The sequence below is a fragment of the Eucalyptus grandis genome, chromosome 2, assembly GCF_016545825.1.
Source record: "Eucalyptus grandis isolate ANBG69807.140 chromosome 2, ASM1654582v1, whole genome shotgun sequence".
Classification (NCBI taxonomy): Eukaryota; Viridiplantae; Streptophyta; class Magnoliopsida; order Myrtales; family Myrtaceae; genus Eucalyptus; species Eucalyptus grandis.
This window is the reverse complement of record NC_052613.1, coordinates 13,883,207-13,896,132: the sequence shown is the minus strand read 5'-3', so window position 1 is coordinate 13,896,132 and position 12,926 is coordinate 13,883,207. Positions and strand designations below refer to the sequence as shown.

At 41.4% G+C, this 12,926-nt stretch overlaps 1 protein-coding gene across 1 annotated transcript; it reads left to right on the top strand.

The window, feature by feature from the left end:
• Positions 1 to 3,031: 3,031 nt before the first annotated feature.
• On the top strand, positions 3,032 to 8,979 carry LOC120290519 (putative disease resistance RPP13-like protein 1). Its single transcript, XM_039306802.1, has 5 exons — positions 3,032 to 3,223; positions 6,920 to 6,937; positions 7,648 to 8,292; positions 8,376 to 8,852; positions 8,926 to 8,979. Exons 1-5 carry the CDS (start codon positions 3,032 to 3,034, stop codon positions 8,977 to 8,979), a joined length of 1,386 nt encoding a protein of 461 aa, XP_039162736.1.
• The last annotated feature ends 3,947 nt before the right edge of the window (positions 8,980 to 12,926 follow it).

Below are 12,926 nucleotides of genomic sequence, written 5' to 3'. Positions count from 1 at the left end.
ATGATAACGCTAATGGCGCTCTTTTTTTACCTTCTCTCGAACGGGGACGGCGACGGCAACAATGCTAGATCGAAGGCAGTAGCGGCGAAGGCGCTCGGCGGCACGGCAGGGTTTTCCACAGCAGCGGTGTTGGGGGGTGTGACGGGGACGGCACGGCTCAATGATGGCGACGGAACCCTGCTCTCCGAAGTTCACTCAGATTTGGACGACGTTGGGGAAAGCAGCGGCGACGAGGCGTGAGGACGGCGGCACGGCAAGGTCTGCGGCAGTAGCGGCGTCGGGGCGGGGAACAGCAACGACAGAGTAGTGGTCGCAGGTGGCGGAGAGCTTCCGGCTTCCCAGATCTGGCCCTCCCTCCTCCGGCTGACCTCGTTCAGCCCTTATTTCACAGATCCAGGCTCTCGGATCTACCTCCCTCGGGCTCGATCTTCTCTCACTCAGGCCAGATCCGAGCCTCCACCGGCCGGATCTGACCTTCTCGAAGTCGCTTGCGGCCGGCCTTCCCCGAAGTCTCTCGGTGGAAGGTGGGCTGAGCTCGCGACTCGAGTTCTCTCCCGCACTCGCCCTTCAATCCTTCCCGATGTCTCTCAGTGAAGGATCTCCGAGCTCGCCCGTGCCGTTCTTCGATGAAGGTGGTGCCCTTTTATAGGCGAGGGAATCCGGTCGACGGAGCTTCGACCGCCGGTCCCCTTCGTGCGCCGAGCGGTTCTCCTCGGTTGAACCGGCGTCCCATCCGAGCTCATCCAGCGAAGCATGCTCGGCATTGATGGCGCTCGCGATCTTATCTTCTCCGGCCGACGTCGGCCTACTTCCCTCGGCCGTAGGCCATCCTTTGCGTGTCTTCATCTTCTGCGCGTGAACTACGAGAGGCGGAGAAAGAAGGAGTGAGGAAGAAGAAGAGGGAAGAAAGAAGGAGAAAAGGGGGTGGGGCCAAGTCGCACGAGCCCACGTGAAGAAAAAAAAAGGGGGCTGCTGCTTTTTTTTTGGCTTTTTGCTTTTCTTGTTTTTATTTGTTTTTTTTTGGTTGTTTTTGTTATTTGTTTTGTTTATTATCCGAAAAAGGCAAATAAATGTAAAAAAACCTAATTAAAAAAACGAAATTTAGGTGTCAACAACAACTAGTGAGAGTCATGGTCCTTGCCTAGGGCCACGGGTGAGGCCAACCTTGCTCTGGCCTTACTAGAGCCTCGTCGGCCACTATGGGGATCCAAGGAGGAAGAAGAGCAAAAAGAAAAGAAAAAAGGAAAAAGAAAAAAATTATTTAAAATTTAAAAAAAAAAAAAAAATTATTACGTCGGCGTTGGTCGAATGGTCGGTGTCCACATCAATATTTCCAAAATTGTTTGGATGAACTAAATTGATACCAATATGAAAATATTTTGGACTAATTTAATACCAATGCAATAGGTTTAAGCATTTTTTTGGTACTTTTTCCCTTTGATAGATAAGAGTCTTGAGCTTCCCAAACTTCATAGTTTTCTCTCTCCATTAACTCATTATTGCTTTGCTTCATCATAACATTTGTTATTCTTTATAGTGATTGATTCAAATATGGCCATTAGAGATGTCATTTCGGGTTCCTTCTTGTAGGTCCTTTTTGATAGGTTTAGTTCTCTGGCATTGAATTATGTGCATCGAGAAGGAATCAACACCACCACCTTGACGAGTGGAAGGGAATGCTGGTCACAATCAAAGTAATGCTAGATAATGGAGAGGAAAAGCAACTAAGCGGTAATTGTCAGGTGAAGCTGTGGCTAAACAACTTTAGGGATTTGGCCAATGACATGTAAAACTTGCTCGATGAGTTCGAGATGGAACCCCGCTCAGGCCAAGTCAGAGGCAGAATCTAACACAAGGAAGTTCTTTTTCTTAAAAGTCTCACGTCTGCCATGAAGTACTTTCATTTAAAATTGCAAGAACGTCGTCATACAATACCATTCGCAATTCAATTATCTTAGGTAGGCAAGTCTTGTCATTATATACCCACCAAGCTGCCAGAGCTCTTGTCACAGTTAATCTCCACAAAACCTAGCTCAGGTTACTCTACAGACCTTTCGTCCACCAATCATGACTTAGCTCTCTTACATTTTTAAGAGGCAACAGAGTCTAAAAGAGCTTTTTCTAATCTGTGAAGTGACAGTTCCAGTATGGAGTGATTTATGTTTAATCGTTATTGCATTTTGACTGTTCCAAATATACCAACAGGTTTAGGCAATCATTCTGAAGTGTTATCAACCCGTACCAAGCCATTCGATCTCCTAACATCACATTTGTAGAATACCAGCCCGTATGAATAAGTGTCCATCGCCAGTGTCTCCCATACTTGTTAATTAACATAATCATAGGAATTTTCTAGTCATCAAAAAATAAAAATCATCAACAGGGTATCCCGATTCTTTTTTTTTTTTTTTTGCAGTCAATTAGGTGTGTGTATAATTTTGTTCGATCACTCTTGCAGTTCTTCATTATGCATGAAGGATCATTTTATTTAGGACTAATTGCTCATCCTGTTTCAGACTTTTGGATGAGAAATATGAGGACAATGGAAAGACTATTAACGGTGGAGGATGTAAGAAGCATGGAGTATTATGTTTTCTTTGTCTCTAATTTCTATTTGGACGAGAAATATGAGAGACATGGAAAGATTATCAAGTGGTCTTCGCAGAAATCTCTCCTCTCTCAAACAGCTATCTTTTATAGTTACCTGTACTTGCCAGAGGATGGCTTTGCAAGTGGTCTTCGCAGAAATCTCTCCTCTCTCAAACAGATTATCAAGTGGTCTTCACAGAAATCTTTCAAGTATTTGGTATAATGCAATGTAAAATTCTGAAAGATCAATGCTCAAAACTTAATGGCGACTATTGTTGCAGCGGTGGTGGGGAGGCGTTAGATCTTGCGAGTTGCAGCGGAGGTGAGCTCGACTCAGATCTGCCGGCGTCGGGTCACGGCTGGAGCGGGGGACGTTGAGTGCTGGCTCGTGGCGAGCTGCAGCTGGTCGCGGGTGAGGGATGATACCGGCGCTGCAGCGGCAATGATGGACGCAGGGGTGCGGAGTGGCAGTGGAGGTGCAGCCGTCGGGCGTCAGGCGCAGCCGTCGCTCCTGGGCTTCGGAGACACGCGGAGCTATGAGCTCGTGGACGATGGAGGGCTCCAGCGAAGACACAACAGCAGCAGCGGAGCGTCGGGTCGTCGGATTTGCGGCGGTGCAGAGGCGCGGTGGCTGGCATCGCAGTGCCGGCGCAACGCACGGCCGGCGCGTCGGGAGTCTCCGCGAAGAAGACGATGCGGTGCCCCCTCTTTCTTTTTTTTCCCTTTTCTCTCTTTCCCTCTCAAAATCGAAGGAACATTTGTTTCCAATTTTGCTTGCGCATAATCTCCTAAATATATCGTTGCATCTTGTGCGATATTCTCTTTTATATTTTTGAATATTCCATCCGAAAATTTCTTTTTTACTCAAAATATGTCAATTAGCGTATATTACCTAAATATGTGAAAAATCTCAGCGGAATATGTGAAAAAATTTACGTTCACCAGCGGTCCAATAAGATAAATGTTTCTAAACTATATGTTGTGTAATTTTTATTTATTTATTTTTTGGGTAAAAATTAACTCAATATTTATGCAAAAATTTAGGTGTCAATAAGGTAATGATTCGGACTTTTTTTCTCTCTTCCACACTTGTTGTTATGCTACTACTGCTGCTCACAAATCAATTTCTATTACGAATCCTCAACTCGATGGTAGGAAGTTCATGTTTGTCCATGGACAAGCTTCATATAATTTGCCACAAACCAGCTTTTGGGTTGCTCGGTTTTGTTTGATAGGAAGCACACAATGAAACGGTTGGGTCCAGCAAGTCCACCATTGTTTCATACGAGTGACTATTCCTCAAAATAAATAATACTTACGTGGATTCACTCACTGTGACATCCCCCTTCTCCCCCTCTCTTTTGTCTCTTCTTCTCTCTCCTCCTTCTCCTCTCCCTTTCGTTTCCTTTCCCCACTATTTCTTTTTCTGCCGTCCGTCCCCCTTTCCATTTCTCCTCTCTCTCTGCCGTCCGTCCCCCATCCATCCCCCTTCACCATTGTTTCCTGCGGCCCCCTTCTTTTATCTTTTCTTCTCTCTCTCTCTTTCTCTCTCTCTCCCTCTCTCTTCTTTTCCTTCCCTCTCTCTCGGCTGAACCCCCCTTTCTTCTTCTTCTTGCTGGCTGTTCTTGCTGGCTGCCGCTTCACCCACCAGCACCATCGCCGCTCCACGCCCAACGCCCCCTCACCATCATGATCACCACCTCTTGGCCTCCCCACCTTCGGCGAGACGGGATTGCGTGGCGCAATGGCAGGAACCACAAGGGCCGCGTCCCCATCCACGGCCCGTTGGCCATGAGCTTCAAGGGCTGTTGCACCGCCGCTCGCCTGACATCGCCACTCACTCATTGCCTCTTGCCGCCGCTTGCTTAGCCGTCTGTGCCGCCGTTGCTTCAAGCCACTGCGAGCCACCGCTCGAACCGAGCCTCCCCCCTCCCCTGGCCGTGAGCTTCAAGAGCCGCCGCCGCCATTGTCAAGCCTCCGTTTGAGCCACAAGTATCGCATTCTCGACGTCACCGTAGGCTCGCCATTGCCAGAAATTGGTGAGTTAACCTCCTAATCATGAATTAGAGCGTTAATTGCGTTTAAGGATGATTAGTTTAATATTAACGGCGATTAGTATTAGTTTATTTTAGTTTATTCTTAATTGCGATTAAGAATGGTTTAGATTAATTTTAATTACGGTTAATTTAAGTAATTACGATTAGATTAATTAACCATGGTTAGATTAATTAATTGAGTTTAGTTTAATTAATCGTAATTTATTTATTTTAATTGTTATTTATTTAATTAATCGTAATTATTTTAATTAACGTCAATTAATTTTTATTTATTATAGTTAGTCTAATTATTGAGTTTAGTTTAATTAATCGTGATTGGCCTAATTAATTGTGATTGGCCTAATTAGTCGTGATTGGTCTACTTAGTCGTGATTAGCCTAATTAGTCGTGATTAGATTAATTAATCACGATTAGCATAATTAATGATGGATTAACCATTAAATAAAATTTTATTCTTGAGGTAATGGTTTGGACTTCTTTCTCTCTTCCACACTTGTCGTTATGCTACTACCACTGCTCAAAAATCCATTTCTATTGCGAATCCTCAACTCGATGCTAGGAAGTTCATCTTTGTCCATGGACAAGCTTCACATAATTTGCCACAAACCAGCTAGACTTCTGGGTTGCTTTGTTTTGTTTGATAAGGAAGCACACAATGAAATGGTTATAATGCCAATGTGGTCCAGCAAGTCCACCATTGTTTCATATGAGTGACTATTCCTCAAAACAAATAATACTTGCATGGACTCGCTCACAGTGCTGGAATTGTGATGCGTGGATGTGCCTGTCTGGATGATGATATATCTTGAACTTTGTTTGACCCAACTATTGGTTATCTATCCACTAATAGAAATGCACTATGCTTTGCATGATAATCATGAAGAATTGTTGCTCTTATATTGATATTTATTTCTAAAATTTCAGTGTTTGTCATGTTTTCTCTTCCAAAGATCTTTTTTTAGTGCTCTAGCCCATTGACTTGAATTCTCTCAACTGTGCTTGTTTTGCAGTATATCCCACTACCAAAGATCTTTTCTGAAATTTCAGCGCTTGTTATGTTTTCTCTTTCAAAGATCTTTTTTTTTTTTTTTAATGCCCTAGCCTCGTGACTTAAATTCTCTAAACTGTGCTTGTTTTGCAGAATATCCCACTGTCATCTTTATCTGGCAAAGTCTCTAAGGAGGATCAAATGCAAATGCTGTTGAGGTAGGCAAATGATGTGCTTATGTTTATCTTCTGCAACTTGACAAAAGAAGACAAAAGGCTATTTATTTTGGTAGGTGTACCGATATGCTCAAAACTATTTTTTTTTTTTGTGACACACTTCAAAAGATTCATCTATATCATCATGCCAATGATCGAGGACTAAATTCAAAGTCAAACGGAGAATCTTTCTTTCTTTTTTCTTGTTTTTTTGGTCAAAGGAGAATTCTTTCTTACTTCTGACAACAGCAGCTACTGTAAGGATGCACAAAATAGGATTTAAAACAAGTGTTTTCAAGTTGGTGAATGTGACAACTAAATTTGAATGAACCCTGTAGACTATAATTTATTTAAACCTGACTTCCTCGTCAAAGTTCATAGTTTATGTTCTTCTTCTATTTAAATTGCCACACCATCTCAAAGCGCATTTTCTTTTTCTCTGTTATCAAGGAAAGACAAATGAGCAATCAGGTAGACTATGCTCTGTCGATTTGTTAAGTGATCATGAAAACCTCACTTTTGCCACAATGAATTTCGATTTAAGATTGTGAGAAGGCCGTTCATCTAGTACCACTTGAAACCATTTATCTAGGGTATGCAAGTCCTATCACTATAACCTTGCCAAGCTGCTAGAGCTCCTGTCATGGACAAGGCAAGATGCAGGCACTATCATTGCTAGTGGGTTATCCTAGTGACCTCGGATGGGGGAATATCAGCTTGTACCAGGAGGAGTGAGAAGTGAAAAAGAATTAATTTGCGTCTTGCAAAGGCTCTATCCTTCTCATTTGCTCTCTTTCGCGTTTGCTTCACTATCTAGTCATAACATACAGTCTAGTCAAGTCACGGTCTTCTTGAGTTTTATGGTTTATAGTTTTCTCTCTCCCTTAATTCATTATCACTTGGCTTCACCATGACCTATGCTCATCTCTTGGCTCAATAGTGTTCTCCTCCTGCTCATTCGAAGCTAGAGCTCGTGCTCAATAGTGTTCTCCTCCTACTCGTTCAAACCTAGAGCTCGTGCTTGTTGGATTGTTGTAATTGATCTAATCGCATTCATCGGTCTGCTCCAGGTTGTCTACTCGGAACAGGTAAGTAATTTCTATCCATTTGCTCTCTTTTTTGTCCCCAAACTGATGCATCTAGAACTTCGCAACCTAAAGCATATGGTGGTTTGATCCCCCCAAAAAAATAAAAAATAAAATAACAAACTTCTTTGATGTCTCCACATGGTCATCCTCATTGAAGGAGGAATCGGTAATCTTCTTATATCTTATGTAAAAGCCTATATTGATCGCATACTCACCAATAAAGCAAAAAAAATAAAAAAATACAAAGCATTGAAATTTCAAGGATACTAACAACATGTGGATGCGAAAAATGTCAACAAAACACTAATATGCACTGAAGTTTTTGACAAACATAGGCGTGTGCTCTAAGTCGGTAGTATATGGAAAATCCAATTTTATCCTTGGTTTTGGATGCCCGCAAGAAAAGTCTCGATATGAAGAAAAAGAAGAACAATTGACGAACAATTGACGAAACAAGCACCTGTGGACAAAAGCTATTTTCTTTTTATTTGTCTAACCTTTGGTGTGCATTCCTCGAAAGTCTTGGTCTTTTTTATGTCCTTTTTGGTAAATGAAAATGTTGATCTGCCTAGACTTCATAGTTTTCTCTCTCCATTGACTCATTTTTACCTCGCTTCAAAATAACACCTTTGTTTTTCTCTACAGTGACTAAATCAACCATGACAATGGGAGAGATCGTTTTGGGTTCCTTTATGGGTTCCTTCTTTCAGGTCTTATTCAGCAAGTTGACTTCTCTCACATTAGTCTATGCACAACATGAAGGAACTAGCACCGCTCTCCTCAAGGAGTGGAATGAGATGCTGGGCACAATCAATGCAGTGCTGACTGATGCAGAAGACAAGCAACTCAGTGGTAACCCTCTAGTGAAGTTGTGGCTAGATTGTGTTAAGGACTTGGCCTATGATATGGAAGACTTGATTGATGAGTTAGCGATCAAAGTGGCTCAAGTTAATTTGGAGGCAGAATCCAACACAAGCAAATGTATGGAAAAATGGAAGTTCTCTTTCTTTGGCCAAGATAAATCCTCCGGATCAAATCCAAACCTAGGCTTGCTCATGTTTGAAACCATGGTACAAGAGATAAGTTGCAGGTTGAAAGTGATTGTCACTAGGAAGGCTCATCTAAGCTTAAGAGAGAATGTTGTGGATAGATCCAACTACACAAACAAAAGGGATCTAACCACTTCTTTGCCAGAGCCTCAGTTTTATGGTAGAGAAAAGGAAGAAGCACAAATACTCAAACTATTGATTAGTGAAGTCGAAAATTCCGATGCCATGTTGAGCATGATCCCTATAGTTGGGATGGGTGGTGTTGGAAAAACAGCCTTGGCTCAACGGTTGTATAATGATGTTAGAGTATATAGTTGTTTCAAGAAGAGAGCATGGGTTTGCGTGTCGATGTTTTTGATGTTCTTCACATAACAAAAACTATTTTGCAGTCAATCACTGGGTTGTCATGCCAGGGTGAAGATCTTAACGGGCTTCAAGTTAAGTTGAAGGGCAATCTATCTAGGAAGAAGTTTCTTGTGGTTTTAGATGATATATGGAATGAGAAATATGAAAAATGGACTACCATCTTAAAGCCATTTGAAGCGGGGGCTAAGGGGAGTAAGATCATCATCACGACTCGCAACCTTGCCATTGTTTCCATAACTAGAGCATCACCCTATCATTTGAAGGAATTGTCGCTTGATAATTGTACAAGTTTATTAGCCTTTCATGCTCTTGGAGCAACAAATTTTGAGAGCCATCCGGATTTTAAAACAATAGGTAAGAAAATAGCTGAAAAATGTAAAGGTTTAGCTTTGGCGGTGAAGATGCTAGGCGGTGCCCTACGTAATAAAAGGAATCCCAGTGAATGGGAAGATACCTTAAATTTCAGAATATGGGATCTTCCGATGGCAGAGAATGATGAGGTTCTCCCTGCCTTGAACTTGAGTTATGTCCATCTTCCTTGCCATTTAATGAGATGTTTTGCTTATTGTGCAGTATTTCCCAAGGATTACGAAATTGAGAGAGATGAGCTGGTACTCTTATGGATAGCCGAGGGCTTTTTAGATAGACAAAAAGTAAAGGGGAATAATTTTAGATTAGGACGAAATTACTTTGATGAGTTAGTATCCAGATCATTTCTTCAACAATCAAGTGTCAACACATCTAAGTTTTCAATGCATGATCTTTTGAATGATCTAGCAAAGTCAATTGCAGGAAGTGCATACTTTAGCTCTAGGGAGTCTCACTTGGTAACTAATGAAGAAGACACATCTCTTGGGAAAATTCGTTATGCATCATTCATCTCATCGCATTTTGCTACATCAAAATGCTTAAGAGAATATCACCGAATGAAGGTACTAAGAACTTTAATGCTACTACATAATGGATTTAGAGGGGACACTTTCTCTATTTCCAACAAGGTGTTACATGACTTGCTAACGGAATTGAAGTACTTGAGGGTGCTCTCAATATGTCATTGTGACATTGTAGAGGTACCAAATTGCATTGGTGATCTAAAACATCTTAGATATCTCAATTTCTCGTACAACGATATCAAAAGGCTACCCGAATCAATTGTCGCTTGTGCAAATTACAAGTTTTGATTTTAAGAGGTTGTCAAAAACTTTCAAAGTTGCCTCAAGGCATCACAAAATTGGTCAGTTTATAGTTTCTTGATGTTAGAGATACGAGGAGTCTTAAAGAGATGCCGTTGGGTATCGGTAATTTAAAAAATCTTATTATCTTGTCCAAGTTTGTGGTACAACCAGAGAAAGGGTCACAGTTAAAGGAGTTAAAGAATTTGCCACATCTTCAAGGAGAATTATTCATATCAGAATTGCAAAAGGTGGAAAAAGTTAGAGATGCAATTGATGCTAATTTGCATCAAAAGCAAGGCCTTACCAACTTATCCTTGCATTGGGATGAAAATTTGGAAAATCTCCAGAATCATGAGCAGAATCATGAGCGGGAAGCACAAGTGCTTGACTTCCTACAACCTCACGTTGATCTTGAAAATCTCAATATTTTGAACTATGGTGGTGCAAAATTCCCGTCATGGTTAGGTGGTCCATCCTATTCTAAGATAGTGTCTTTGTGCTTGCAGGGCTGTCCTAATGTTATATCACTTCCCCCGCTTGGACAACTACCTTCACTAAAGGAGTTATCTCTTGAAGGTCTACACACAATAATAATGATAGGCTCTGAATTTTATGGAGATAAAAGGCCTTTCTCATCCTTAACAACTTTGAAGTTGAAAGAGATGTTGTCATGGAAGGATTGGTCTCCTTATGTTGGGGGCCCGAAAGAAGAAGTCTCATTCTCCTGTCTTCAACATCTTGTTGTCCGGAGTTGTCCTTCATTGATCAGGACATTACCTTGTCAACTTGATTGTCTCATAAAACTTGAAATCCATTCATGTCTGCATTTGAATAATTCAACGGATGAGGTTTGTTTTCCATCTCTCCGTGAGTTATACCTTGAGGATTGTAACAAGGAAATCTTAAAGAGCTTGGTCAACCTAACTTCTTTGACCATTCTCAAAATTGAAAATCTTGCCGAGCTTGTTTGCTTTGATCATGTGTTTATGAGGTGCTTGGTCAAGCTAAAGGAGCTTCATATAGGACGGTGTGACAAGCTTACATACTTGTGGCAAGATGAAAATATAATGCTAACTCTACTTGCCTTCAAGAATTAGCCATTGAAAGCTGCCCTCGATTCACATCTTTTGTGGCGGAAGAAGGAGAAATAGAGCTTCTGTGCAACTTTGAAAGGATGGAATTGAGTAATTGCATAAGTTTAGAAAAGCTTCCAAGCAAGATGCACACATTCAAACATTTGATCATTAGGAGGTGTCCAAAAATCTTGGGACCAACCATTCCTCTAGATGACCCTAACAACAATAACCCGATATCTCAACTTGAGTATTTGTGGATTGTAAATTGTGATTCTCTAATATCTTTTTTGTTTGCAAATGATAGACTTACTGCTTTGATGAAACTTTGTATTTGTGAGTGCGAGGGAGTGGAGTCGGTGGAAACGATCACCATAGAAGCACTCAAAGAAATGACAATTGATGGCTATCCAAATCTAAGAAGCCTACCACAGTGCCTTCACATGCTCTCCCATCTTGCTCATTTGGATATAAGTAATTGTCCAGCATTGGAGATAGAGGAATTCCCTTCCCTTCCCATCACCCTGTCGTGTCTTATAATTAGTAATTGTTTGAAGATAAAGTCTCTACCAAATCAGTGGCATCATCTTACATCCCTCAAGACGCTATTCATCGAGGATTGCCAAAGTATCAAATGCTTCCCCAAAGGAGGTTTGCCTCCAAATTTGCATCGCCTTGTAATAAGAGGGTGCGAGAATCTGAAGCAGCCAATGAGAGAATGGGGCTTACACCTACTCACATCCCTCCGGTGTATGTTGATTGACTTTTGCATGGGAGGGGAGGGAGAGAAGGTATGGTTTCCTTCGGAGGACAGGGATGCGTGGAGTCTTCTCTTTCCTTCCTCTCTATTGTATCTTCGCATTTGCAATATGTGGAATGTTGAAAGACTATCAAGCGGTCTTCTCAACCATCTCCCATCTCTCAAACATTTATGGATCGACTCTTGCCCAAAGCTAAGGTACTTGCCAGAGGATGGCCTCCCTCCCTCCCTCCAAGAATTGTACATAGAGAAATGTGAGATTCTGAAAGATAGATGCTCAAAACTCACTGGTGACTATTGGTCCCTAATCCAAGAAATCCCTCTCATCAAGATAGATTGGGTGCGGATCCAATGAATTGATTCTTCCATGCACGGCCAGTTTTCTCGGATTAAGGGTAAGTTTTTGGTTTTGAAGGCATCAATTTTGATTCTACCTCCTCTATTCGATGCGTAGTACAAATTGATATTTTGTCATAAAGATGTTTCCCATGAATTTCCAAAAACAACCCACTAAGGTCAACGAATGACAATTCGTTGGGCTTTTTTTTTGTCTAGCAAACAAACTCATTTCTCATCCATTACTTCCAATTTTGACAACACGTCCTCTTCCTAGTATGCAGAGCTACCCAATGGGCATAATCATTTGCTTTTCACGAAATACGACTACAATTTAGAGCTGAAAATTGATCTTTAGCTGCTTGAATCCCAGCAGGAGCTTCCTTAAGTCTTTAATTGTACTGCTTGTGAAAGTTGCATCTATTTCCACTACAACCTTGGGCCAACTTCCCTTTTGCCACTACAATGCTCTTTCCAACAAAAAGTAATTTAGCCTCCTCTGCAAATCTAACTTGCACCACCACACCCCTGCGGTTAACCATGTCCTCTGCCTAATTTGTGGCCACAATGCCTATTGTTAGTTTGTTCGTAAAACATAGAAAAAGTGCTTTAGTAAATAGTTTGTTTCTTAAAGGCAGTGTATTCATGCCTCAAAGTCCAATTCCATCTTCCCAACAATCCCAGCAACAGCATGTTTCGTTTCTTTAATGTTAGACCCATTGCAGTTGATATTCACAGAACCTGGCTTAGGTTTTACTACACGCCCTGCCTTTCATCCATCCACTGATGACATAGCTCTCTTATATTCTTGCAGGCAACACACTGCAAAAGAGTTTTTCTTATCTGTATTACTGATGGTCTCAGGATATGGTGATTTATGGTTAAAAGTTGCTGCATTCAGAGCTTTCCAGTTACACCAGGTGACAGCAATCATTCTTAAGAGTTATTAGCCTGCACTAATAATTTGATCTCATGACCCCATATTCATAGAATATCAAGCTTGAACCGATAAGTCACCATCACTGGTGATTAGTGGTCTCCCATACGTGTGTGCTAACATAATCATAAGAATTATTCAGCGAAAACAAAATCATTCAAAGGGTCACTAATTGCTGAGAAAAGGAAAGCGAAGGATCCTAGTTCTTGTCTTATCTGTTCATTTTTTGTTGCTGTCGGGTGGTTATGCATATAATTCCTTTTGTCTGATTACTCTCATAGTTGTTCTGATTA